Source organism: Myxine glutinosa, chromosome 2, assembly GCF_964187855.1.
Source record: "Myxine glutinosa chromosome 2, kmMyxGlut1.1, whole genome shotgun sequence".
Classification (NCBI taxonomy): Eukaryota; Metazoa; Chordata; class Myxini; order Myxiniformes; family Myxinidae; genus Myxine; species Myxine glutinosa.
In genome coordinates, this window is record NC_136262.1 from 112,470,492 (window position 1) to 112,498,156 (window position 27,665).

At 46.9% G+C, this 27,665-nt stretch overlaps 1 protein-coding gene and 1 non-coding gene across 2 annotated transcripts in view; both read left to right on the forward strand.

Annotated features, from left to right (window-relative positions):
• Positions 1 to 1,338: 1,338 nt before the first annotated feature.
• TRNAD-GUC (transfer RNA aspartic acid (anticodon GUC)) lies at positions 1,339 to 1,410 on the forward strand. The gene has a single exon. It is a non-coding gene; the product is annotated as a tRNA-Asp (tRNA).
• Positions 1,411 to 1,918: 508 nt separating this feature from the next.
• Positions 1,919 to 27,665, forward strand: part of CDC73 (cell division cycle 73) — a 31,294-nt gene continuing 5,547 nt past the window's right edge. Inside the window, exons 1-16 of the mRNA XM_068103728.2 lie at positions 1,919 to 2,117; positions 8,339 to 8,444; positions 9,005 to 9,074; positions 10,180 to 10,242; positions 11,155 to 11,210; positions 11,302 to 11,390; positions 12,067 to 12,160; positions 14,399 to 14,530; positions 14,761 to 14,862; positions 15,060 to 15,129; positions 15,258 to 15,322; positions 15,486 to 15,543; positions 16,623 to 16,658; positions 16,855 to 16,942; positions 17,123 to 17,281; positions 21,258 to 21,358. Of these exons, the coding sequence (XP_067959829.1) occupies positions 1,987 to 2,117; positions 8,339 to 8,444; positions 9,005 to 9,074; positions 10,180 to 10,242; positions 11,155 to 11,210; positions 11,302 to 11,390; positions 12,067 to 12,160; positions 14,399 to 14,530; positions 14,761 to 14,862; positions 15,060 to 15,129; positions 15,258 to 15,322; positions 15,486 to 15,543; positions 16,623 to 16,658; positions 16,855 to 16,942; positions 17,123 to 17,281; positions 21,258 to 21,358 (1,420 nt within the window). The 5' untranslated portion in view covers positions 1,919 to 1,986. The remainder of the gene's footprint in view (positions 2,118 to 8,338; positions 8,445 to 9,004; positions 9,075 to 10,179; positions 10,243 to 11,154; positions 11,211 to 11,301; positions 11,391 to 12,066; positions 12,161 to 14,398; positions 14,531 to 14,760; positions 14,863 to 15,059; positions 15,130 to 15,257; positions 15,323 to 15,485; positions 15,544 to 16,622; positions 16,659 to 16,854; positions 16,943 to 17,122; positions 17,282 to 21,257; positions 21,359 to 27,665) is intronic.

Genomic DNA, 27,665 nt, shown 5'->3' on the forward strand with positions numbered 1-27,665 from the left:
TGCCATGGACGACGCTCACGCGATGCCAGGCCTCTATCGGCTGGATATTGTCATTTAATGAAACGAAGACGTTCTTTGTCGGGTTCGTGTGAAGCAACCAGAAGGCCTAGAGAGCTGCGGGTGGTCTCGTTAGTTAGGCCTGGATCCTATCTTGTTTGTCATGAAGTTGTAAGTGTCTGTGATAATCTGGTGGACTGGGAGAAGAGATCGTGGGAGACCATCGGCCTGTTAGACCACATGCGCATCGGTTAACGGTACGGCGAGGCGATCTGGAGAACGAAATGGCAGTCTATATATGCTTGAAGAACTTAATGATTTTCAGAATAAATACATTTTAAAACAAGCTTGTGTTCATTATTTACAAAAAAAGGCCTGCAAGTCCCATTGGCTGTCTTTAATTTCTCTCTGGACAGCGCCATGGCAGATGAGGCATGAGGACACAAAAAACACTTCTATATGTGCAATCCATGCTTTTCAAAAAAAACCCCGCATCGCCGCATCAATTCTGGAACTTTGGTCTGACCAGAGACCAGTAATATATATTTTTTGGCCTTAACCATAAGAAGGTTGCTGGCAGATCTGGTGCGACCTGTAGGAATATTTGGGGGACAGAGCACAGAAAGAGCTGGGGGAGCAAGGCCGGAGAGGAGTCGGTAGAAGACGGAAAGACCACCTACCTGCCTGCGGTGAGTGAGTGAAAGACCCTCGGAGTTAGCTTCATCGTGGGAGATTCCAATAATTCTGAAAGCTTTGGTTTCAACAGCGTGAAGCCGAGCTAGGTGTGAGGCAGGAGCACCGGCCCATAGGGGAGAACAGTATTCCATTGAGCTGCGGATGAAAAAGTTTGAGTTTGAAACCCTTTGCACAACTTGAACATCAAAACCAATGAATGATGTATGTTTAACATGTTAATCTTACTCGCAACGGTACCCCGCCCACCAATATAGTAAAATAAAATCTATATATTACATACGCAAGCAGGGAGCGGGGAGCTAAAATGAGGAGGAAAAAGCTATGTTGGAGGGAAGGAACGGGAAGGGAAGACAATGGAGGTTTGGAGGAGGTGGGAGTAAAAATGGAGGGAAGGACATGTACAGGTCAAATTGTTGCCGTCAATGGAACCCTCTTGTGTCGATGGAGGCTCGAGGTCTCCCAAGACAGAATTAGGTTGAAGACGTCATCGGTCACGTGGGTCGGCAGCCTCATTGGATTGAATATAAATATACGTCATCAATAAATTGGAGAAACGACAAACACAGTCGCAAATAAACCGATGAAATGTAAAACCGTTTTATTGGACCGTGTTTGAATATAGTTCCCCATGTAATCGAATACTGTTCCTCGTTAGTATAGTGGTAAGTATCCCCGCCTGTCACGCGGGAGACCGGGGTTCGATTCCCCGACGGGGAGACTACTTTTTTTAATTCAAAATGTTGTCTTCCTATTAAAAGCATAGTTCATTTTATGATAATGAGTCAACCGAAGAAGAATGATAATCTCACCTAATGTAGGGTTAACTTATTAAAATAAATCAATTCTCAACTCACAACCGCAAGGCCTTATCATTAAATTTAATATGTCGCGCTCTCCAGCTCTTTCCTGGTAGCACATTAATGCTGAACACAGGGTGTATCCTCCACACCATTCGGTCTGTTTCATGGGCATATGTGTGAACTTAGCCCTGACCAAATTGCAATTCAAAGAAAGATAAAAACCTCGGGTGAAGAGAAGACGTTTTCATCTGTTTATGTGCGTCTTTTGCAAACCATGGTGGTGTAGTTGGCGATAAAAGTTCAACACTTTGTTATACTCAGTCGTAGTAGTTTTCTTCATCGGTTAAACAAAGTATAACGAGTATTTTAATCCTAGCATATGTAGTTTAATGATCGATTTGAAACTTTGTTTTTATCTAGGAAGAAGAGCTTTACCAACCGCCGGTAACGATGGTCGAACGATATGACGTAGGACCCAATCTGGCTTGGCAACATGGCGGACGTGCTAAGTGTTCTGCGACAGCATAATACGCAGCGGCGGGACGTGCTGGTGAAGGGTGATGAGGTTATTTTCGGGGAATTTTCGTGGCCCAAGAGCGTTCGAACCAACTACGTGGTTTGGGGGTAAGTTCTGTGGAGAGAGAGGATTGAAGATTGGAGACGTGGTGGAAACCTGTTTGATCGGAGGGGCTCGGAGTCGGAGAGTGGAGGAGTGTGTTAATACTAATAGAGTGTGATACTGATGGTGGAGTGTGATACTGATGGTGGAGTGTGATACTGATGGTGGAGTGTGATACTGATGGTGGAGTGTGATACTGATGGTGGAGTGTGATACTGATGGTGGAGTGTGATACTGATGGTGGAGTGTGATACTGATGGTGGAGTGTGATACTGATGGTGGAGTGTGATGCTGATGGTGGAGTGTGATGCTGATGGTGGAGTGTGATGCTGATGGTGGAGTGTGATGCTGATGGTGGAGTGTGATGCTGATGGTGGAGTGTGATGCTGATGGTGGAGTGTGATGCTGATGGTGGAGTGTGATGCTGATGGTGGAGTGTGATGCTGATGGTGGAGTGTGATGCTGATGGTGGAGTGTGATGCTGATGGTGGAGTGTGATGCTGATGGTGGAGTGTGATGCTGATGGTGGAGTGTGATGCTGATGGTGGAGTGTGATGGCTGATGCTGATGGTGGAGTGTGATGCTGATGGTGGAGTGTGATGCTAATGGTGGAGTGTGATGCTGATGGTGGAGTGTGATGCTGATGGTGGAGTGTGATGCTGATGGTGGAGTGTGATGCTGATGGTGGAGTGTGATGCTGATGGTGGAGTGTGATGCTGATGGTGGAGTGTGATGCTGATGGTGGAGTGTGATGCTGATGGTGGAGTGTGATGCTGATGGTGGAGTGTGATGCTGATGGTGGAGTGTGATGCTGATGGTGGAGTGTGATGCTGATGGTGGAGTGTGATGCTGATGGTGGAGTGTGATGCTGATGGTGGAGTGTGATGCTGATGGTGGAGTGTGATGCTGATGGTGGAGTGTGATGCTGATGGTGGAGTGTGATGCTGATGGTGGAGTGTGATGCTGGTGGTGGAGTGTGATGCTGGTGGTGGAGTGTGATGCTGGTGGTGGAGTGTGATGCTGGTGGTGGAGTGTGATGCTGGTGGTGGAGTGTGATGCTGGTGGTGGAGTGTGATGCTGGTGGTGGAGTGTGATGCTGGTGGATGGAGTGTGATGCTGGTGGATGGAGTGTGATGCTGGTGGATGGAGTGTGATGCTGGTGGATGGAGTGTGATGCTGGTGGATGGAGTGTGATGCTGGTGGATGGAGTGTGATGCTGGTGGATGGAGTGTGATGCTGGTGGATGGAGTGTGATGCTGGTGGATGGAGTGTGATGCTGGTGGATGGAGTGTGATGCTGGTGGATGGAGTGTGATGCTGGTGGATGGAGTGTGATGCTGGTGGATGGAGTGTGATGCTGGTGGATGGAGTGTGATGCTGGTGGATGGAGTGTGATGCTGGTGGATGGAGTGTGATGCTGGTGGATGGAGTGTGATGCTGGTGGATGGAGTGTGATGCTGGTGGATGGAGTGTGATGCTGGTGGATGGAGTGTGATGCTGGTGGATGGAGTGTGATGCTGGTGGTGGAGTGTGATGCTGGTGGTGGAGTGTGATGCTGGTGGTGGAGTGTGATGCTGGTGGTGGAGTGTGATGCTGGTGGTGGAGTGTGATGCTGGTGGTGGAGTGTGATGCTGGTGGTGGAGTGTGATGCTGGTGGTGGAGTGTGATGCTGGTGGTGGAGTGTGATGCTGGTGGTGGAGTGTGATGCTGGTGGTGGAGTGTGATGCTGGTGGTGGAGTGTGATGCTGGTGGTGGAGTGTGATGCTGGTGGTGGAGTGTGATGCTGGTGGTGGAGTGTGATGCTGGTGGTGGAGTGTGATGCTGGTGGTGGAGTGTGATGCTGGTGGTGGAGTGTGATACTGGTGGTGGAGTGTGATACTGATAATAATAATAATAATAATACATTTATTTTATATAGCGCTTTTCAAGAAGCCCAAAGACGCTTTGACAGAGTACAAAAAACAAGTGCAAAAAGACAAAAATCAATAGGTAAATAATCAAAGCAAAAGGAAGGAGAAGGAGAAGAGATAGTCAGGGGTTATATGCTGTGGGTTATATGTTGAATGCAGTGTTGAACAGGTTGGTCTTGAGTGATGTTTTGAATGTGGTGAGTGAGGAGGAGTCTCTGATGGTGTGAGGTAGTGAATTCCAGAGGGTCTCACTAAAATCCGAAATGGAGCGAAATGGACCTCAAAACCCTACCCCTAACCCCAACCCTAACCCTAACAACCCTAACCCTAACAACCCTAACCCTAACAACCCTAACCCTAACCCGAACAACCCTAACCCGAACAACCCTAACCCGAACAACCCTAACCCGAACAACCCTAACCCTAATAACCCTAACAACCTAACCCTAACCCTAACAATCCTAACCCTGACCCTAACCCTAACCCAACCCTAACCGGCGAAGATTAGCCGACCTCGGAAGGATGACAGGCTGAGTCAACCCCCCTGGCTCCATTTCGGATTTTGAGTCCATTTCGGATGATTTTGAAGGTCCATTTCGCTCCATTTCGGATTTTGAGTCCATTTCGGATGATTTTGAAGGTCCATTTCGCTCCATTTCGGATTTTGAGTCCATTTCAGATTTTAGTGAGACCGAGTTCCAGAGGGTGGGAGCAGCGATGGAGAAGGCCCTGTCCCCTCAGGATCTGAATTTGGTCAGGATGGGGGGGGGGGGGGGTCAGGAGGTTGGTACCAGCAGAGCGGAGGTTGCGGGTGGGAGTGTCTGGAGAGGAGGTCAGTCAGGTAGGATGGGGCCAGGTTATGGAAGGCTTTGTAGGTCAAGAGGAGGATTTTGTACTGGATTCTCTGGGGGATGGGGAGCCAGTGAAGCTTGTAAAGGACGGGGGTGATGTGGTCACGGGTCCGGGAATGGGTGAGTAGACGGGCAGCGGAGTTCTGAATGTATTGGAGTTTATTGGTGATTATTGAGGGTGAACCATAGAGGAGGCTGTTGCAGTAGTCCAGACGGGAGGTGATGAAGGCGTGGATGAGGGTTTCTGCAGCCGTGGAGGAGAGGGATGGACGGAGACGGGCGATGTTTTTCAGGTGAAAGAAGGCTGTCTTTGTGATCTGTTTAGTGTATTTGTCGAAGGAGAGGGTTTGGTCAAAGATGATGCCAAGATTCCGGATGTGAGGGCAGGCGGATACTGGGAAACCGTCGATGTTGAGGGCAAAGTTATGGGTGGATTTGGTGAGCGTTTTTGGGCCAATGATGATTATTTCAGATTTATCATAGTTAAGTTTGAGGAAGTTGATTTGAAGCCAGGATTTTATTTCAGAGATGCAGTTTGTCAGGATAGAGTGAGTGGCGGTGGAGATGGACTTGGTGGAGATGAAAAGCTGGATGACATCGGCGAAGCAGTGGAATTGGAGACCATGACGGTGGATTAAGTGACCAAGGGGGGACAGGTACAGGATGAAGAGGAGGGGGCCAAGAACTGAACCTTGGGGGACACCTTGGGGGAGGGGAGCAGTGGGGGATTTGCAGTTATTGATGGAGATGAACTGGCGTCTGTCAGAGAGGTATGATTTGATCCAAGAGAGGGCAGTGCCGGTAATGTTAAAGGTGGTTTCAAGTCGGGTGAGGAGGATGGTGTGATTGATGGTGTCAAAGGCGGTGCTGAGGTCGAGGAGGATGAGAATGTTGAGGTTGCCGGCGTCAGCGTCAGAGGAGAGGAGAAGGTCGTTGGTGATTTTGAGGAGAGCAGTTTCAGTACTGTGGTTGGAGCGGAATCCGGATTGGAATGTTTCATACAGGTTATTGGCAGAGAGGTGATGTTTGAGTTGAGTGGCTACAGCGCATTCCAAAACTTTTGACAGAAAGGGTAGGTTGGAGATGGGTCTGAAGTTATTTAGGGTGTAAGGGTTGAGTCCAGGTTTTTTCAGAATGGGGGTAACAGCAGCAATTTTGAGGGATGGTGGGACGATGCCTGTAGACAGGGAGGAGTTTATTGTTGCAGTGATAAGTGGAGAGAGAGCAGGAAGGGAGGCCTTGACAAAGCTGGAGGGGATGGGGTCAAGAGTGCAGGTGGCAGTTTTCATTCCTATGAGGAGTTCAGAGAGGTCAGTAGGGGAGACTGGGGAGAACTGAGACAGGGGTTGGCAGGACAAGGGGGGGCAGGTGGTTGGAGGGGGAGCGGGTGCGGTGGTGGTTAAGCTGTTGTAGATGTTGTCAATTTTGCATTGGAAGAATGAAAGGAAGGAGATGCAGTTGTCTACTGTGAATGACTGGGTGGTGGTGTTCAGGGGGCTGAGGAGTTTGTTTATTGTAGAGAAGAGTGCTTTTGGGTTTCCGGAGCCAGAGTGGATAATTTGAGAGTAGTAGGCGGAGCGGGCGCGGGAGAGGGCATCTTTGTAGTGTTGTAGGTGGTCCTTGTAGGCTTGGGAGTGAATTGTGAGACCTGTTTTATTGCGGTGTCTTTCAAGTTGGCGAGCACGAGTTTTCATCAGGCGGAGTTCAGGGGTAAACCAGGGAGCAGAATGGGTGAAAGAAACTGTTTTGGTTTTTATAGGTGCAAGCTGGTCAAGGCAGGAGGAGAGAGTGTGGTTGCAGTAGTCAGTGAGGTCAGAAGGGGTGTGGAGGTCAACGAAGGGAGAAGACATTTTTTCAGAGAGGGTGGATGAGAATGAGGTAGGTGAAAGAGCGTTTAGCTTACGGAAGTTGATAGTGCGATAATGCCTTGGTGCTGGGGTGGGGATGTTGATGGTCATAGTGATGGCTAAGTGGTCAGAGAGGGTGAGGTCGGAGCCAGAGAGATGGTGCAAAATTAATCCAGTAGAGCAGACAAGGTCCAGAATGTGCCCACGGTTATGGGTAGGAAAGTTGACATGTTGAGTGAGGTTAAAGCAGGTGAGTAAATCGGTGAAGTCAGTGGTTATTGTGGAGTCAGTGGAGTCAGTGGAGTCCCTGTGGATATTGAAATCACCGAGGAGGAGGATTGAGGGGGAGAGGGAGCAGAGCTGGGTCAGAAAGTAGGAGAAGTCAGACAGGAATGATGGGTGTGGTTTGGGAGGGCGGTAGACGACAGCCATGACTGACTGTGTGTGACCAGAGAGCTTAAAAGCCAGGTGTTCAAAGGATGGAGCAGATGAGATGGAGATGAGGCTGGTCTTGATGTCTTGTCGGTGATGGTGGTGGTGGAGTGTAATACTGGTGGTAGAGTGTGACACTGGTGGTGGAGTGTGACACTGGTGGTGGAGTGTGACACTGGTGGTGGAGTGTGACACTGGTGGTGGAGTGTGACACTGGTGGTGGAGTGTGACACTGGTGGTGGAGTGTGACACTGGTGGTGGAGTGTGACACTGGTGGTGGAGTGTGACACTGGTGGTGGAGTGTGACACTGGTGGTGGAGTGTGACACTGGTGGTGGAGTGTGACACTGGTGGTGGAGTGTGACACTGGTGGTGGAGTGTGACACTGGTGGTGGAGTGTGACACTGGTGGTGGAGTGTGACACTGGTGGTGGAGTGTGACACTGGTGGTGGAGTGTGACACTGGTGGTGGAGTGTGACACTGGTGGTGGAGTGTGACACTGGTGGTGGAGTGTGACACTGGTGGTGGAGTGTGACACTGGTGGTGGAGTGTGACACTGGTGGTGGAGTGTGACACTGGTGGTGGAGTGTGACACTGGTGGTGGAGTGTGACACTGGTGGTGGAGTGTGACACTGGTGGTGGAGTGTGACACTGATGGTGGAGTGTGACACTGATGGTGGAGTGTGACACTGATGGTAGAGTGTGACACTGATGGTGGAGTGTGACACTGATGGTGGAGTGTGACACTGATGGTGGAGTGTGACACTGATGGTGGAGTGTGACACTGATGGTGGAGTGTGATATTGATGGTGGAGTGGTGTGACAGAGGGTTGTGATACTTTTTTATGCACTTTTGTCTGTATGAACAGTACAATAATGGTAACTATTTGAATGAAGGATTCTTACCACGACAGTTTAGTGTGCATTCCCTAACCACCGCGGGGGCATCGCGTTCAACTTCTGTGGAGTGAGGGCGGAGGAAGAGGAGTGTATTTTAGACATTTTGACCTAAAGCGGTAAGGCGTGGGGTGTCCATTTTCTGCATCGCGGCTTCAAATTTGACCAATTGTTGTTCGGCTATCCTTGAGCCACGCCCCATGTATATAGTGGGCAGGGATGGGACAGTTCACACAACCTATGTGTACCTGCTTTTGGGTACCTTGACAATTTGTTTCTGTGCATTTTCAGGACTGGCAAGGATGGGCAGCCAAAGGAATATTACACGCTGGACTCGATTCTGTTCCTTCTCAACCACGTACACTTGTCACATCCGGTGTATGTCCGGCTGGCCGCGGTAATTGCCCCACGCACTGCTCCCCACCATTTCCATCCCTTCTTTCATGTGATCCTGACCTTTCATTTTCAGGAAGTTATTATCCCCTTTTTTAGGTGGGGGATTGGGGTTATAATATGTTCTGTAGACCAGTAGATTATCCCAATACGTTGACAGACCATCATGGTGCTCTCAGATAGTCCTGAACTGTTGCATGGTGAAGAACCAATCATGGATGGGTGATTACTCCATGGTAACAATCTCCTACAACTGAGGCCTGTTCTTTTTAGCAGCCATGGCAATGGAACCTTCCCAGGTGTGAGCCAAGCAAGAGTGACCGTCAAGCTGCTCTTGCTGCGATTGGGTGTTGCCAAAGTCCCGTGATGAAATTGGAATGTAAAAATACATTTTTAACATAATGTTCAGATAATGTGCGACGTCAGCAGGTTACCTTCGTGTTCACCTGATTGTTTTAAGGAAGTGTATAAATGCTGTGATTGTGACTCATCATTTGCATCTATTTTTACATTTTGTTCGATGACGTTTACTTTTGTCTTGTCCTGTTGAATCGTCTGACGTAGGCCGAAAACATTCCTGTGGTACGTCGGCCTGATAGAAAGGACCTTCTAGCTTATCTCAATGGAGAGACAGGTAAGCAGACTGCTCACAAAATGGTGAAGAAGAATCTGATGTAATTGCGTATCGTATATTTACCTCCGCCACCAAAGGTGGATCGAGGTTATGTTTTCACACCTGTCTATTTGTCCGTTTGTTTGTGAACAAAGTATCTGAAAAAATTGTGGACAGATTCAGACGAAATTTGGCAGAGATGTAGCGTATGTGACAAGGACGACATGATTACATTTTGGTGAGGATTCGGATTCGGCTACTCGAATTTTTTAAAAAGTGATTCTTCACCATTGGGAGATCGGGCCAAAAACGATGCAGAGCAGGATATCTCAAAAAGATGTGGACGGATTTGGACGAAACTTGGTGGACCGGTTAGGTGTCTCACAAGGACAAATAGATTCGATTTTGGTGAAGATCTCAATATGGATTCGGATACGAGAATTATTTAATTATTTATTTAATACAGAGTTGGGGCATTCTCACTGTATTTTATGGAGGTAATCATGGCATCTTAACCTTTACAAACACTTTACAGGTGTCATGTTGATGACAAAATGTTTAATCTGTGCACGATACGATTTATAAAACTATCTCGCATGAAATGGCGGTGTGTTGATCCTAATTTTAATCACCAACGATAATTCTTCTGAGCAGACCACCATTGTCTATAAAGGTAAGCGTGTACCACGTGTCATGGCCCACATCGTCACTTTACATTGAATTCCTGTTTATACCCGCCACACGCTACAAAAAACTTGCTTATTTGAGATGAGAGATCGATGAACCCGTCGGAGATGGTTACCCTGCTAATATAGTTTATAATTGAGTGGTAGTCGTTGCAGGTGAGCTGTGTTGGTAAATTGTTTACAATTAAATTGGTGTTTTGTAGAGTGACTGGTGTAACCCCTCAGGCTGCGAAAGAGGTGCACATTGGTTCGTTTGTAAAGGCAAGATTTAACCACTTGGGCACCAAATTCGGTGCTTTGGTTTGGCACTTATTAACAGGCACTTTGTATAAATCGCTGTGCCTCAAATATTCTTCTTCCTCTTATGATTAGTTTGTCAAAACGTCTTGTATCATTCTTTCCTTACCCACCACTATCCCCACCCTCACTTTATTTTTCAGCTTCTTCTGCATCGATTGACAAAAGTGCTCCACTGGAGATTGGTTTACAGCGGCCTACACAATGTAAAAGATTCACTGCACCTCTGGGCTTGTCTCTGTCTGTCTGTCTGTCTGTCTGTCTCTGTCTGTCTCTCTCTCTAACCCTTCTCTGCCCCCACCGGGCTTTTTCTGCCTCGCATTCCAAACCCTTCCCCCTTCCCGGCTCGCCTCTTCCTCACCTTCTCCCCCACTGGCCCTTCTCTGCCTCGCCTCCCCTCTTCTCCCTCTGCTCGTCCTTGCCTCGTCCTCGCCCCTCTGCTCGTCCCTGCCTCACCCCCTCCTTCCTCTCGTCCCTACCTCGACCTACCCTCCGCCCAGCTCATCTCTCCCTTTCCCCTCCTCCTCCCTGATCATCTCTGCCTCACCCCCACCCCCCACTCCCAGATTGTCTCTGCGTCACCCCCCCCCCCACCCCCACCCACATCGTCTCTGCCTCACCACTCTCTCCCAGCTTATGTCTGCCTCACCTCCTCCCCTTTCCAGCTCATGTCTGCCTAGCCCTTTTGCCCCAAATAATACCTGCCTCTTCAACTCCTCCACCTGGATCATCTCTGCCTCACTTCTCCTCCCTACTGGTTCATCTCTGCCTCGCCCCCCTCTTCTCCCTCCACTCTTCCCTGCCTCGCCCCTCCCTCCGCTCGTCCCCGCCTCGCCCCCTTCCCTCCACTCCTCTCTGCTTCGCCTACTCCTTCCGCTCATCCCTGCCTCACCCCTCCCTCCGCTCGTCCCTGCCTCTCCCCTCCCTCCCCTCGTCCCTGCCTCTTCCCTCCCTCCCCTCGTGCCTGCCTCTCCCCTCCCTCCCCTCGTCCGTGCCTCTCCCCTCCTCGCTCCCCCATGCTCCTTTCTGGCCCCTCATCGTTTCATTCATCCAGCTGCCTTTATTGGGTCTCTTTACTCTTAATTCATTTTATCTCTCATTTTCTCTTCTCCGTGCAGTGAAAAGAGCTGCAGATGAACTACTACTGGCGGAGGCAAAGAAGCCTCGGCTCGAGGTGGGAGCATTGTGGGACTTCATCTTTGTTTTGTAGATTCCTCTGTGTGAAGCGGACAGTCGTTTTACGGAGCCGCACATATTGTGTGCAGGATGAGGAACGTGTGCGACAAGACAAGGCTCGACTCGCTGCTAGACTTGAGGGCCACAAGGAGGGAACGGTTACCACGGAAACCATCAGGTATTACGATGTTTTCTTGTAACCGAGACTACTGACCAGTGTAAAAACGATGATGCAAGATTTGACATGGTGTGCGGCATCCTGAACAGGGTCTAGTACGTTCGCATTGTGTCACTTATGTTTTAGTCTTTCACACAACTTTTATCCTATAGCCTGGTGTTGGCTTAGCGGTTAGGGTGCCGGCTTGGGATCCTAGGATCCTGGGTTCGAATCCCGGTCGATCGCTGAATTAACGCCAGGGGGGTTGACTCAGCCTGTCATCCTTACGAGGTCGGCAAATTGAGTACCAGCTTGCTGGGATGAATGATCCCGGTGTGTACCCCGGTTAGAATAGGTACACCGTATCCCTGCGCATCGTAAGAGGCGACTAAGGGTTGGCGTCAGGAAGGGCATCCGGCCATAAAAAAATTGCCTCAAACAGGGAACCATGATTGTCATGGGACCCGCAAGGCTAACCCCTGCTCTAGCGGGGAAAATGGCCTTAAAACGATCATTCATTCATTCATTCATTCATTCACACAACTTTTACCTTATCCTCATTTTACTAATTTGTTATCAATTTGCTTTAAATCCCGTCCTTACTGGAAGCATTCTGTACCCAAATGTAAAATGCATTGTACTGCACCACCGCCCCCGTCACCACCCCACCACTTCACTCCTTTTCTCACCTCACCAGGTCCCTATCAGAGGCCATGTCGGTGGAGAAAATTGCTGCCATCAAGGCCAAGATCATGGCAAAAAAACGCGCCAGTATCCGCCCTGACATGGAGGTGATTTTTCACGTATTTATGCCTCTGCTGACGGAGTCACCGGATATGGTTTTGGTTTGTGCGTCCGTGATAGGCTTTCGTTACCGCGATAACGGCTGAAGGGATCCAAGTCAAACTTGGCGCAAGTATGTATAATGATGGAAAAGATAAACTGATTAGATTATGGGGTCAACACGTCAGAGGTCCTGTTCGGTAAACATTCTGTTGCCTTGAAAACTTGTGAACCACTGATGGGATTTGTTACAAACTTGGCATAAATATATATTAAGGTCAAAGGTCAGCGGTCATGTCAGATAAGAATGTGATTCTTGAGAGCAGCTGAAGGGATTTAAATCAAACTTGGTACAAGTATGTATCATAACGTGAAGATGAACTGATTGGATTTTTGTATCAAGAGGTCAAAGGTTTGTGGTTATGATCAGTAAAATCTTGTTACCGCGATAACTTGTGAACCGGTGATGGGATTTTGACCAAACCCGATACAAGTCAGGGTTTGGAATAGGTGGTGGCCCGGGTGCGAAATTACATCAATAACTCCGTCGGGCCACCAAAACATGGTCCTCAGTGGCACGTGTGGCCACATGTCAAAATCGTCAATGTATTCGGTCGTTACTTATCATTATGCAATCTCGAGCAACGGAACGTGCTAAGGGGTCTACAGGTCATACGTAAAGGGTTTAACAACTTCATTTGCTGTCCTCGCCAGGAGTTCGGAAGGTCGGGCGATGCAAATTGTCTTCGTAAACATGTACTTTGTATCGCTCCTTCCCGTGATGGTGGATGAGGGTGTTACTAATGACGCTTCATAATCCTCAATTGGATCACGTGTAAGAGGACTCCGTGTTATTTTCACGTTCAAATTGCATACTTTGCTTTGGACTTCACTTGACAGCAAATAATCCAGAGGAATTCCAATTTTATTGCTGGTTTCCGCCTTGGGAAGGTGTATATACAGCAGCACAACCATTGATGGATGGCCTAGCGTCACCGATATGCATATCGATGTGTCTCGTTTGCAAAGAGCTGCCACAACAATAATACTGAGAATATAGGAACACTGTAAATATGGAATAAGCTGTGAGTCACAGGAATCTAGAAGCCGTTGCACGGGAGGTGCTTCAGAGTTAATGCTACTGGAGGAGTGGCCAAGCTGCGGTGCACTCCTTCCTGTCACATGGTTGCACAACCCCACTGTTCCACTACACCTCAGTTTTTAAGCATCGATCCATGTAGAATGTTTACCCAACACACCAGTTATTTTAGACAATGGAGATCAGACAGAACTCTATCTTGCAAAAAGTTTCCGGCACAATATAAAGCCGGCCTCACCACCTGAAGGTGACCACCTCGCCAGCAACACGTGGTAATTTTGCCATGTCGTATTAAAATTTGGCTGACAGGATGGCCTAGAGATACGCACACTCGCCTCGAAGCTGTCACGCCTGGGTTTGAATCCAGACCCAGCTATAAACTGTCATCCTGGTGTTCCACGGGCAGGGTGATTCGTCAATGTGTGTGCCGTCCCTCGGATGCACGGACGTTAAACTGGGCGTCTGGTTTCCCGACATTAGTTGGTGGATGTTGAAGATCCCCAAAGTGTCTTTTGTGAAGAGTCGGCAAGCTATCACCGGCACCCTGAACAAGTTACAAATTCTTGCCCTACCTCCGACCGGATAAACACCACCTTTTGGAGGCCACTTTTCCCCGCAGAGCAGGGGTTGGTCCCCTTTTTGAAGCAATGTTTTACGGCCAGATGCCCTTCCTGACACCAACCCTGTTAGTCGCCTTTTTCGACACACAGGGAATTGCCAGGGAACTGGTACTCAATTTGCCGATCTCAAAGGGATGACAGGCTGAGTCAACCCCCCTGGCGTTAATTCAGCGATCGACCGGGATTCGAACCCAGGATCCTAGGATCCCAAGCCGGCACCCTAACCGCTAAGCCCACACCAGGCTACCCTACTTCCTACCGGATGGCAATGGCAAACCATCCAGTATAACCCTTGCGAAGAAACAGCTTCCGCAGTACCAAACCTGCCTTCGTGCAGAACACCAGAATACGAATAATACACTAAAAGGAACCGTTTTGCAATGTGGTGTCAAAGACATGACTTGATTACTCGTTATCTAACATTTACTTTGTGGAATAGGACGAGGCTTTGTTCACAGCATCACGTGGACTGACGGTTCTGTCTGTCACGGTTGTGGATGTTATAACGGGTGTGTCTGTGTTGTAAGGCTGCAAGTGGGGGTGGGGCACCCCCGGCCCCTCGTTCCTTCGTCGAATCGGATGCTGGAGCCACCAGGGATATCGTGAACAGAGAGAGGATCTGGAAAGGTCGTAGCTCTGTGCTGCAGAGTGCGGCAAAGGTAAGGAGGTATCGGAGTTTGGGGGGGGGGGGGGGGGGAGATGGGGAACGTTTAGCTTTATTTCCGATTCGCGCTGTAGCAATAGCTTTATGTTGATGCCATTGGGAGCCTTGATGGATAACATTAGCATTGTGATGGAAACGTGTTGTACTATCAGTGTCGTTCAGCAAATGAAGCAACATTCCGCCTTTAATTTCTTGTCATGGTTTTTGTCATCCTCAACGTAACAGGATTTCTCCAAAAACATATTTGCCATCCTGCAATCGGTGAAGGCAAGAGAGGAGGGCAAAGGGGGCACCGAGGCCAGAGCCCCTCAACTGCCTGTCCAACCGGTACAACTCCTTCTTCTTCTTATCTCTTTCTCTGGCCTTTATTTGTATTCGCTTTTAACCCTTCTGCTGTTGTTTTCGGTCCATTTATTTCAGTTCGGTGGTAATTTCACTTAAATTCCGATCCTTCCTCCACCCTCTCTCTCTCTCTCTCTCTCTCTCTCTCTCTCTCTCTCTCTCTCTCTCTCTGCTCCATCCAGACTCTGCCAAAGACCTCGGTGCCAGCGTCGTACAATCGTTACGATCAAGAGAGATTTAAGGGCACGGAAGGTGCTTGCCCACCTCCACTCAAATATAATAATTTTTTTCAAACACCAATTCACATAGCCTGGCATTCTGCTCGTACTCGTACGCCACGTTATTGCGCACTTGTTTCAATCCCTTTGTTTGATTTCCAGATACGGAAGGTTTCAACATCAACACGATGGGGACGTACCACGGCATGACACTCAAATCTGTGACGGTGAGACAAATTATTTTGCTCCTTCAAACAAGTAGACAAAGTTTGCATATATGTACATATGTGTTCCTGTCTGCCTTCTCCTCTCTCTTTCCACCTGCCCATTTAAAATCCTCTTTATTCCCTTCGTCCCCTTCTTCCACGCACATCCCTTCACCAACCACAGGAAGGAGCTTCTGCCAGGAAGACTGCTCCCAGCCCAGCTCAGCCCATCCCTAGACCAAGTGAGCTGTAGTTATACGAAACAATGCATTACTTTAATCAACTAATGCCTTCAACAGATTTTTATGCCTCCGGCGACGAAGTCGACGATGTCGCCAGAAGCATTATGTTTTTGAGTTATCCGTCCATCCGTGTGTCCATCTGTCCATGATAGGTTTTCCTTACCTCGATAACTTAAGAACGGCTGAAGGAATCGAAGTCAAACTTGGTAGAAGTATGTGTAATGATGTAAAGATGAACTGCTTAGATTATGGGGTCAAGAGGTCAGAGGTCCCGTTTGGTAAAACCTCTGTTACCGAGGTAACCAGTGATGGGATTTAAATCAAACTTGGTCCATGTATGTTTAATAATGTAATAATGTGGGTGGAGGCATATCGGTCGACGTCGAAGAGTGGTCTAGTAATTCTATATTTTAATATCTCGATGTATAGCAGAAGCATATGGGGGAATCTATTTTTCCATGGATTAAAATGAGGAAAAAAAAATCGAAATCGAGAAAAGGATGGATGGGACAGTGAGTGTTGTTAGAGTGGGAAGAGGGGTAAAAAGGCAAAGCATTTTGGGATGAGATGGGAATAAGCGGTAGGGAAGGGCAAATGTGTGGAACTTATGTGGGTAGGGTTAAGGGTCAAGGATTTCTTCCTATTTGCATACGTACATTATAAATGGATGGTCCGTAATAGGAATGCGAAGAATCATTTTCTTGCTCACGGTGATTGCAAGCTGCTGTGGCCGGTAGGGTTGTTGATTTGGAGCCATGGGTTGTGACGTTATGCATTAATTTGGATCCATCCTTTGTTTGTTTGCATTATTGTGATTTGTTGCTTTATCATTATTGTGATGTGTTGTTTGCATTATTGTGATGTGTGTTGTTGTTGCTTTTGTGGTGATGATTTCTGGTTGTAGGTTCCGTTGGGAGATTTTAGTGTGTGAAGGGCAGGTTGGCATTGTTTCTCCTTTTATGGGATTGAATAATTCAGTTATTAGAGATGTGTCTTTTCACGATCTTCTACCGGTACCTCAATCCCATCTGCCTTTGACTCCCTCTTCCCCCTTACATCCCACCCTCTTTGCCCCTCAGTTTCCCAAGCACGGCCTCCACCGAACCAAAAGAAAGGTGAGTTTGTGATTGCACAGCAATTTGTAACCTCGTGAAAGTTTACATAATTTAATGGAAAATGCACAGTGAGACGAAATGTGAACCTTTTACCTTGTTTCACTTAAAATCCCATTGCTCATTAATTTTGTTAAACTCATTCGTCTGTGTCGTCATTTTATTACGGACACCAGGCTCACGTGTATCCCTTGCGTAGGGTCGCGCACCCCGATCATTGTTATCCCGGCCGCCCCTTCTTCTCTCATCACGATGATCAACGTAAAGGATCTGCTTCAGGACCACCGGTGGGGTCACACTCATTTTGATTGGGAATCTCCGGTCTCAACGAGGAACCCGCATGGTTCTTATCGTGTCATGTTCATCACTTGATTGTATATAATCGTATTTCCTTTGTGTGCCTCGGATTGCTGCGGACTTTCATTTTCATTATGTTCAGTTCTGTTTCCGGTGCCCTTTCGTCGCAGGTTTGTTCCATCGGATGAAAAGCGACGTCAGGGCTGTGTGAGAGAGACAGAAGTGCTGATCCACCGAAGGCGAGAGGGTGCAGTACCGGGGGCACCATCTGTTGTCTCGGTCCCATACAGGGTCGTCGACCAGCCCCTAAAACTGGGTCCTCAAGACTGGTATGTGCTTGTGAAATGAGGGGATTGGAAGGGGCCGGTGGGGCTGCAGGTAAATGCAGAAATTCAGTCGGTCATTAATTTAGAAACTATGGACACTAGAGAGTTCATAGAGCACATTACCCCACGCAGGGCGCATCGTGATGAGGCAAGATGTCGTAATATTTTGTCCAAGTACTGATAAATGGAAGGGTTTTAAAAGTGCCAAAAAGGCAATTTGTGTTCCACAGCATTCAAATCTGTGTATAATTACTGTGCAGTACGAAAATTGAAATAAAAAAAAGAAAAGAAAAGATTTTACAGGTTCCAGAAAACGTTTATCTTTTTTTTTCTTTTTCTTTTTTTTTCTTTTTCTTTTTTTTTATTAAGGATTTTGATGACCTTAAGGCAAACATATATATATATATATATATATTTTTTTATAAAAGAAAGTTTTGTTTGTTTGTCTGCGCAAGCTAATCTCCTGAACGGTGAAAGATAGGAGGAAACCTCTAATCCAAAAAATGTCGGGACGGGCCCCGGGAAGGTTATAGGCTAGGTGGTGAGGCCGGTTGAGGCCGCTTCGGCCGGGCCAGGCCCATTTCGCAATTAAAAGCTGAGCTGAATTATAGTAGTTAATCGTCTAGGGCCGCGAGTAAAAGCTGAATTATAGTAGTAAACTCATTCAAAAAGAACCAAAAATGTCGGGACTGGCCCCGGGAAGGTTATAGGCGAGGTGGCGAGGCCGGTCGAGGCCGCATCGGCCGAGCTGGGCCCATTTCGCAATTAAAAGCTGAGCTGAATTATAGTCGTCAATCTTCTACGGCCACAAGTAAAAGCTGAATTATAGTAGTAAATTCATTCAAAAATAACCCGGGCAATGCCGGGTGCTTTCAGCTAGTATATATATATATATAAAATTCCAACGACATTTTTCTAAATAATAGCCTGGTGTTGGCTTAGCGGTTAGGGTGCCGGCTTGGGATCGTAGGATCCTGGGTTCAAATCCCGGTCGATCGCTGAATTAATGCCAGGAGGGTTGACGCAGCCTGGCAACCTTCCAAGGTCGGCAAATTGAGTACCAGTTCACCGGTATTTCCCTGTGTGTCGCAAAAGGCGACTGACAGGGTTGGCAGCAGGAAGGGCATCCGGCCATAAAACATTGCTTCAAAAAGGGGACCACGGTGCCCGAAAAAGGCCAACCCCTGCTCTGTGGGGGAAAATGGCCTCTAAAGGTGGTTCTATTGTTTCTAAAAAATAATAAAAACAGTTATTAATAGTGAATTAATCTATTTTTTGTCTCCAAATATTGCAAAGGGTTTCAATTTGATATGTACAACCTGTTATGGTAATAAAATGTTTAGAACATTATTTTCTAACAAAAAAAAAAAAAAAACCTTCCTGGGGGGCCCGGAAGACCCCAGGTTGGCCAGATCTTACTGCAGGATGAAGGTTACCTATTAACGGTCAACACGTTACATTAGTTTTTCGTGCCTGTTGTTTGTGTCCTTGATGATGTTCTTAAAAACAGGAAGTTTTCTGTTTAGAATGATTTAAAATTTCGTTTGACTGCCATACAGAGAGTAAAAAAAATAAATAAATCTCTCACCTCTGTGCGCATGTGCGAATGGGACGAATTCAGAAGCAAAGTTCTGTAAAACCGCTGGTTTGTTCTCCGATTCGTGTTCAATATATCACATTCAATTGAAATTAAGTTGTTCCTCAATCATAAACTGGCATTTGTAAACAGACAGACAGGCATGAACCAATGGCTTCACCCAGCTTTTGTTTCATATGTGTGGGGAAACAAACAAACAAAGAAACACGAATTAAGTAAGCTTTATATGTTAGATTTAAGTATTCGAGCAAAGTTAAAGATTTCAAGGGGTGGTTCTCCTCAGGGTGTTATGGTCTTCACAGTTCCTTTAACCCTGTCTTGCTTTGCTTTGTTATACCCTCTGTGGTGACTTCGTCTTCATCTGGGAGTGCTGTAAGGTCTCCGAAGGTGAGCACTCAAGGGAACGTGTTCAGATGGCATTAGCTGGGACTCTGTGCCTGGGTTCATTGTAATCCTTGAGTATGATGATGCCATACATAGTAGCCCCGTTAGCCGATAGGTGACAATAAACCGCCGTTCACCCAGTTACCACGCTGAGGAGGGGTTGGACTTGTAACCAGGAGACACCACACCACACATGGGCACACCACACATACACACCACACCACACATGGACACGCTACAATTTTTTTTTATAAGTAAATGTATATAAATAGACGTATGCACACAAAAGATGAAGCAAGTCAAATGATGTCATGGTAAGATGAAGTGAGTCAAACGAGTGAGTTTAGCAGAAAATACCTCGTTAAATTAAAAACTTACAAAATGCAGAGTTTTTGCTGCCTGTGATAAAAACGAGGTTCTCAGTCGACCGACACGTTTATTGTCCACCAGTACCATTAATTAACTCCTCAACTCTTCAAAAGGCTATTCAGCCTAACTGAAAAGTATATTTGTAATATATAGTCGGACCTCAACATTCGCGGACCCCGCATATTTGTGGTTCATAACATGTGACCTCCTTCTACATTTGCGCTTCACGTATTAGTGGTTAAATACGAGTGTATATATATTATATGTATGTATCCATCTTGTCCACCCTTTGCGTTCTCCCTCACCCCTCATCGTTACCTGCATCCCTTGTTTGTATGTCTCGGTCTACTTCTCCCTCCGCCCTGCTGTTGCTGTTCCCCCCTTCCTCCTGCTGTTCCCTTTGTTATGCTGTCCTGATTTGTTTTGTGTCATCGTTTTACCATGAGCCTAGACCATGTGGTAAAAAAAATTTTAAATTCCTCCCCATCCCCCTCCAATTCAAACAATGCCCCCACATTCGTGGAAATCGACATCAGCGGCATTTTCCAGGAACGTATCCCCTGTGAATGCCAGGGTCCGACTGTATTTTATCCCCATGCTTACAATGGGGAGGTGGGGAGGGGTGGGGGGGGGGGGAGCAGATAACGTGACGGACACACTCTACCTGTGTGTCCGTCACGTTATCTGCTTCTAAACGGTTGGGCAGAAATTCACCCAACTTGGTAATTATGTTCACCACCTGGCAAGAAGGTGCGAGCTTGGTGTCATTTTGGGCTCCACTTCCTGGGGCGTGGTTCAATGATCAAATGTCAAAAAATGCAAAATTACGTGCATTTTAAACATGTTTACTGAAACTTTGTATAAACGATCAACATTGGGGGCCGCATGCAATATGTAACGATTTTTTGGGACTTGACCCCTGGGTTCATCCCCCAGGTGGTGGGGGATGTAGGATCATGGGAATCAAAATGGAAGTTTTTTTTCAACTCAAAGTTAGACATTGGGTCATTCGTGGTGGAACGTTTTGCCATCTTTCAACTTTGCTTTAGGTGGGAAGAAGCCTGGTGTTGGTTTAACGGATAAGGTGGCTGGCTTAAGATCTCAGGGTCCTGAGTTCAAGCCCCTGTCATGCCGTTTAATTAACATCAGGTGGGGTTACTCAGCCTGTCATCCTTCTGAGATGGGCATAATGAGTACCAACTTTTTCTGGGAAGAATGAGCCATTCGAGTATCCTGCATCGGAGTGGCGACCCGTCCAGGATTGTTCCCACCAGCCTAGGAAACTGCTTCAGCAGCCATATACAACTGAAGATTTGATCTTTTGATCACGAACACGCAAACGCGTGCCTATTTACAGACGTACAGGTACTGTTCAGTGTGAATAGCCTAATACGTGTTTTATACTTTTGAGCTGTATTCGTCTTTCTCATGCTTAGTTTTATAAGCTCCACTCAAACCACCGCAATTACCTTATTCTCTCTGTACCTTTCCCAACAGGTGTTTTATCGATTACCTGAGATGCCTCACCTGCCCCTTCCCCTCCCCAAATGGACACCCGTCTCCTCCACTTGTTTAAACCCCTCTCGTCCTGCCATACCGATTGCCATTTGTGTGTCCGGTATCGCTCAGGGACCGTGTTGTTGCCGTGCTGGTTCAGGGTCCTTGCTGGCAGTTCAAGGGTTGGCCGTGGCTGCTGCCTGATGGCTCTCCTGTGGACATCTTTACCCGCGGTAAGATTAGACTGCATTACAGCTCTGACCACCATGCGTAGTTGCAGCCACTTTAACCTCCATTTCAGATAAATTACGATGGTGGAACGTGCACCACAACGGAGGTCGCTCGCCGGCATTCGTATAACTTGAGAGAGGCGCATGCCGTTGGAGTTGAGTTTTTGGTTCCTTTGATTGTAGACAACTGAAAAATTCCCAAATCTGATTTTATGTCGTGATAGATTAAAACATAAACGACCATTATGTAATTAGTTGCTCGTCACCCGGTTACTTTGTTGAAGTTGTTGGTCCCTGAGAGTGTCCACTATTGTATTGCTCACAATGAATGGTTTAATGAGAATAAAAACAAACGCAATCACATGAGAGTTTGGTAAAAAGCCTACTCGCATAGCGCACACGTTGTCCCCTTAGACCTGCCGTCTTGCACAGGAAACACAAATGTAAATTGGTGCTTTTACCGGTGTAATGCTCCATTAAAATGACAAAACAATGTACCAACATACGTTCTCGTGTTCGTGTGCACACAGCTTGAATTCTCTGTGGTTTAGGCCGATCCTAGGCGAGCTTTTCGCACACGCTACTGTATTCGCGGATTCCTAACAGCCTTATTGTGTACAGTTACATCCTCACCTGATAAGGCTCGCAATTGCTGATCACAGAGATGATCTGGTTGTACTGGTACCTTCGTACAGTAATTTTCCCTTTTATCCCGGCACCCATTATTGTTTCTTTGGCCGTCTGTCGGTTTTATTGTTTTACTTTTTTGCAAAAAACAGTCCTGACAATTGTAAAATGAATTTGATTACCTTTCGATGCTTGCTGTTTTGATTATAAGTGTAGGATTAATAATTTATGTTACATTCTTACAAGGATCAACCATGCAGGAGAAGGCGATTTAGCCAATCAAAGCCTGCGCTATTATTACCAACCTATCGTTCATTGTCCATGTTATATCGCTAAATGCTGAGCGTGAAGCAAGGAAACAGCACGTAGCATTTTAAAAGTCTGGTATGACTCTGCCCGGTTTGAATCGCAGACCTCCCAAACTCAGAGCGGATGTTGTAACCATTACACCACCATAGCATGTTTGATTGATGTTGACACATTTGCGAAGCCTTGTTTGACGGTGCGGCTTTGATTCCGAACACCACGCCACGCGGGACAGCACAATGGTTTTGACTTTCTTTGCTGTAACTTCGTTATGATCTTCGTAAAAACAACAACGTTGCTTTCAGGCTCCACGTTTCTCCCAAATATATAATATATATATATATATATATTGTTACGGATCCGGGGGTCGGCGCTCCCCTTACCAAGGGGGGGGGGGGGTTAGTCCCCTTGTCTTTTACACTGGACGATTCCCCCAGTCCTGGAAATTACACGCTCCTTTGCGGGGTGAGATTGGCCAGGGTGATTGGTCAACGGGTTCCCAAATACCTTTGCCAATCCCTCTGCAAAGCAGGGATATAATTCCCTGCTCGGTCCCAGACAAGATGGAGTTTGCCGAGCAGTTAGCAGTCCGAAATCTGAGCCGTTAACAAAAAGACTAACCCGATTAAGCGGTTGGCCAAATCGCGTCACGTATATCAATTGGGGACAGGACGAAAGCGATCGGATGAGAAGAAACCAAGGGGTAAAGAAAGAACAAATATGGTTTATTTATACAGTAATGATTAAAGAGGAAACGAAACGGCAAGAATATACAAGAGAGGAAATAAAAGGACACAGGGCAAGCTTACACAGTCTTAATTAACACGCCCAGGACAGAACAAACGCACTTACACGAAAGGATGGAATGGCAGCGATGGTGGGAAGGAAGAGAAGGGTCCAGGCTGATGGCAGGCGTCGAGGTCCGGCTCCAACCTCGCGCTCCGGGTTCGAGGCGAAACCCGGCAGCCAGCCCCGCGTGTCGTTGAACGCGACCGGACAATTATATACAGCGGGGGAAAACTGGGATCCTTCGCGTACGTAATAGCTGGATGGTCGTGCTAGCGAACCCTCTCCAACCCTTCTTTCACGGCGCGCGCCTCCAACAAGTTCATGAACACAACCAAGGCCTTCTCCTCAACTCTCTTGTGCACACCTTCTCTCCCCTTTGTAGCTCGACCTCGCTCGCTCGACCTGACTCGCTCGACTTGATTCGCTCGACTTGACTCGCTCGACTTGACTCGCTCGACTTGACTCGCTCGACTTGACTCGCTCGACTTGACTCGCTCGACTTGACTCGCTCGACTTGACTCGCTCGACTTGACTCGCTCGACTTGACTCGCTCGACTTGACTCGCTCGACTTGACTCGCTCGACTTGACTCGCTCGACTTGACTCGCTCCACTTGACTCGCTCCACTTGACTCGCTCCACTTGACTCGCTCCACTTGACTCGCTCGACTTGACTCGCTCGACTTGACTCGCTCGACTTGACTCGCTCGACTTGACTCGCTCGACTTGACTCGCTCGACTTGACTCGCTCGACTTGACTCGCTCGACTTGACTCGCTCGACTTGACTCGCTCGACTTGACTCGCTCGCTCGACTTGACTCGCTCGACTTGACTCGCTCGCTCGACTTGACTCGCTCGACTTGACTCGCTCGACTTGACTCGCTCGACTTGACTCGCTCGACTTGACTCGCTCGACTTGACTCGCTCGACTTGACTCGCTCGACTTGACTCGCTCGACTTGACTCGCTCGACTTGACTCGCTCGACTTGACTCGCTCGACTTGACTCGCTCGACTTCGTAAGTAGTCCGCGGCGGCGCTTATATTGGCCGCCCGCGTATCAAGCCGCCTGCCTTTTGGAAACGCCCACCAGTGAGCTCGCCTCGGCCTTGGTTGGTCGCGAGGGCTCACCGGTCCCGCCCCTTGATGAGGCGTTAACAAAGCCATGCCATGTTCCTGGCGCTTGGCTGACTCCTCCCCCTTCTTCTCCAAGACGACCGCGTGCGTAATGGCGTCGCACGGGTTAGAAAACCAATCGCACTGATGTTGAGGGAGCTATAGGGTCTATCCTTATTTCATTAATGCAACGTAGATTCAAACTATTGGGAACAGAGCCTTACCTGAAACACATACTAATGAAGTAACTAAAGAAGATCCTATGGTGTCCTACGTGTTGCTCATGGCCTATCTATGGTGCTCTCTTTTAACATTAGAAGAGGGGATATTTACAGGGGATTATTTATAAGGGATTATTATTTACAAAGTGGAGGGTTATAAAAACTGCAACTATAAATATATATATATATATATATATATAATCGGGAGATTAAATCAGACGCAGACGTAGCTTCAGGACGTCGATCTTTAATTTTCGACAAGCTTTCGACCAACAAAGGTCTTCTTCTTAGTCGTCCCCAAGTTCAACGGAAGAGCGACGGACTTGAAGACCTTGGGGACGACTAAGAAGAAGACCTTTGTTGGTCGAAAGCTTGTCGAAAATTAAAGATCGACGTCCTGAAGCTACGTCCGCGTCTGATTTAATCTCCCAATTATTTATTTAATGCAAATGAGACGCCCTGCTCGTACTGTGGAGTTTCTACTATTTCTCACAGTTATACAGTCACGTGAAAAAGTAAGTACACCCCATGTAAAGTTTTGACTTTTTCAACATATTTCACCATACAGCTAGTTGATCTTCATTTCAACAATATTGATAGATAAAGGTGATATAATATAACAAATATCATGAAACATTTACATTTTGTAGTCCATTGTATAATTTAAATGGCCTCTAAATGTGGTTATTGTATAATTTAAATAAACATAAATGCAAATATCGCATATGGAAAAAGTAAGTACACCCCTACATTTATCACTACTTCAAATACCTAAAATTAGAATCAGGTGCACCAGCTCAGGTGCAAATGATTAGAACATCGTTAGAGAGGATCTTGGAGGAACCTGTCCTATTTAAACCTCAGACATTTACTTTGGTTTGCTCTTTGTTGTTGAAGTGTGCGGCGTCACCATGCCTAGATCAAAAGAGCTCTCCGAGGCCTTCAGAAAGAAGGTTATAGATGCCTACGAGACTGGGAAGGGATTTAAAAAGATCTCCAAACAATTTGAAATCAATCATTCAACTGTCCGGAAGATCATCTACAAGTGGAGAAGATTCCAAACAACTGCCAACTTGTTCAGGCCAGGACACCCAAGCAAGTTCAGCACGAGAGCAGACCGCAAGATGCTGAAAGAGGTCTCTCAGAACCCCCAGAATGTCATCACGGGACCTACAGGTAGCTCTTGCCACTGTTGATGTCAAAATGCACGTGTCAACCATTAGAATGAGGCTGCACAAATTTGATCTACATGGGAGGTGTGCCAGGAGGAAACCTTTGCTGTCCAGAAAGAACATCAGGGCAAGACTAAATTTTGCCAAAGAACACCTAGGTAAAGACCAGCACTTCTGGAACAATGTGCTCTGGACAGATGAGTCAAAGGTCGAGCTATTTGGCCACAGTACCAAAAGACATGTTTTGCGAAAACCAAAGAAAGCACTTGACCACAAGAACCTGATACCAACTATAAAGCATGGTGGTGGAAATATTATGGTTTGGGGCAGCTTTGCTGCATCAGGGCCTGGGCAGCTCACCATCATAGAATCCACGATGAATTCTTCATTGTACTACAGGGTGCTTGAGGATAATGTGAGGCCATCTGTCAGAAAGTTGAAGCTCAACCGAAGGTGGACCTTGCAACATGACAATGACCCTAAACATAAACATACCAGTAAATCCACCAAGGAATGGCTGAAAAGAAAGAAATGGAGGGTTCTGGAATGGCCAAGTCAAAGCCCGGATCTAAATCCCATCGAGATGTTTTTTTTTTTTTTTTTTTTTTTTTTTTTTGTATACAGAGTCGAGGCTCGTGAAAGAGCTAACATTTATCAAACAAACAAATCAAACAAACAAGCAAACAAAGTATATAAAAAGGGGAGCGGTCGACAAGATGGGGAGAGAAGGGGAGGAAGCACACAAACACAACATTTGAGGGCAGGGACATCGGGAGATGTGTGGGAGGCAGAGGGCCTGGGGGGAGGCAGGATAGGTATAAAACGCAAGGACACCAAGGACTTCCAGGAAAGAAGACAAAAGTCACCTCAAAAAAGTGGATTTGGGGTGAAATTAGCGGGGGTAGAAAAGATCATGGTTTTGGATTGGGGAAGATAAGAGATGGTGGTGAACAGCCGTTTTAAAGATCTGGAGGGAGGAGTGGGATTGAAGAGAGTGAGGGAGTTTGTTCCAGAGGCAGGAGAAAAGAGGAATGAAGGAGTGAAGGTGAGCAGAGAGTCTTGATTTTGGCAGTTTAACCATAAGAGGGTTGCAGGCAGATCTTGTGCGATCTGCAGGAATATTTGGGGGACAGAGCCCAGAGAGAGCTGGGGGAGCAAGGCCGGAGAGGAGTCGGAAGAAGACGGTTGTGGGGGATTTGAAATTGTGTTGTAGGGGGATTTGAAACGAGCTATGCATGCAAGAAACCCCTCAAATATCGCACAGCTGAAAGAATTCTGCATGGAGGAGTGGGCAAAAATTTCTCCCAGTCGATGTCAGAGACTGGTAGACAGTTATAAGAAACGCCTACTTGAGGTTTTCTGCCAAAGGGGGCAATACCACCTATTAAAGCCAAGGGTGCACTTACTTTTTCCACATGCGAAATTTGCATTTATGTTTATTTAAATTATACAATGGACTCCAAAATGTTAATGTTTCATGATATTTGTTATATTATATCACCTTTATCTATCAATATTGTTGAAATGAAGATCAAATAGCTGTATGTTGAAATATGTTGAAAAAGTCAAAACTTTACACGGGGTGCACTTACTTTTTCACGTGACTGTATATATATATATATAATTCTCGAATACAACATGCATTTAAGGCCATTTTCACTGCTGGAGCGGGGGTTAGCCTTGCAGTCCCCATGACAATCTCCTCCATTTTGCCCTATTTTCTGCATCACTCCTTGTTAACACCCTTGCTCGCATTTATTCTTCCACCATCTTTAGCCAAGTCTTTCTCGGTCTTCCCCGTCCTCTACTTCCTTCTACATTCATTTCCATCACTCTTCTCAACCAGTCACTTTCATCCTTCCTCAACACATGATCAAACCATCTCAACCTGTTCCTCTTCACAGCATCAATCACAGGCTCTATTCCCATCATCTTTCGCAATTCATCATTTGTCTTCCTCTCTCTCAACGATACTCCGCACATCCACCGAACCATTCACATTTCCACCCTTTCCAGCCTTCGTTGCTGCTCTACGTTCATTACCCATGTCTCGCTCCCATAAATCATAACACTTCTCACATGC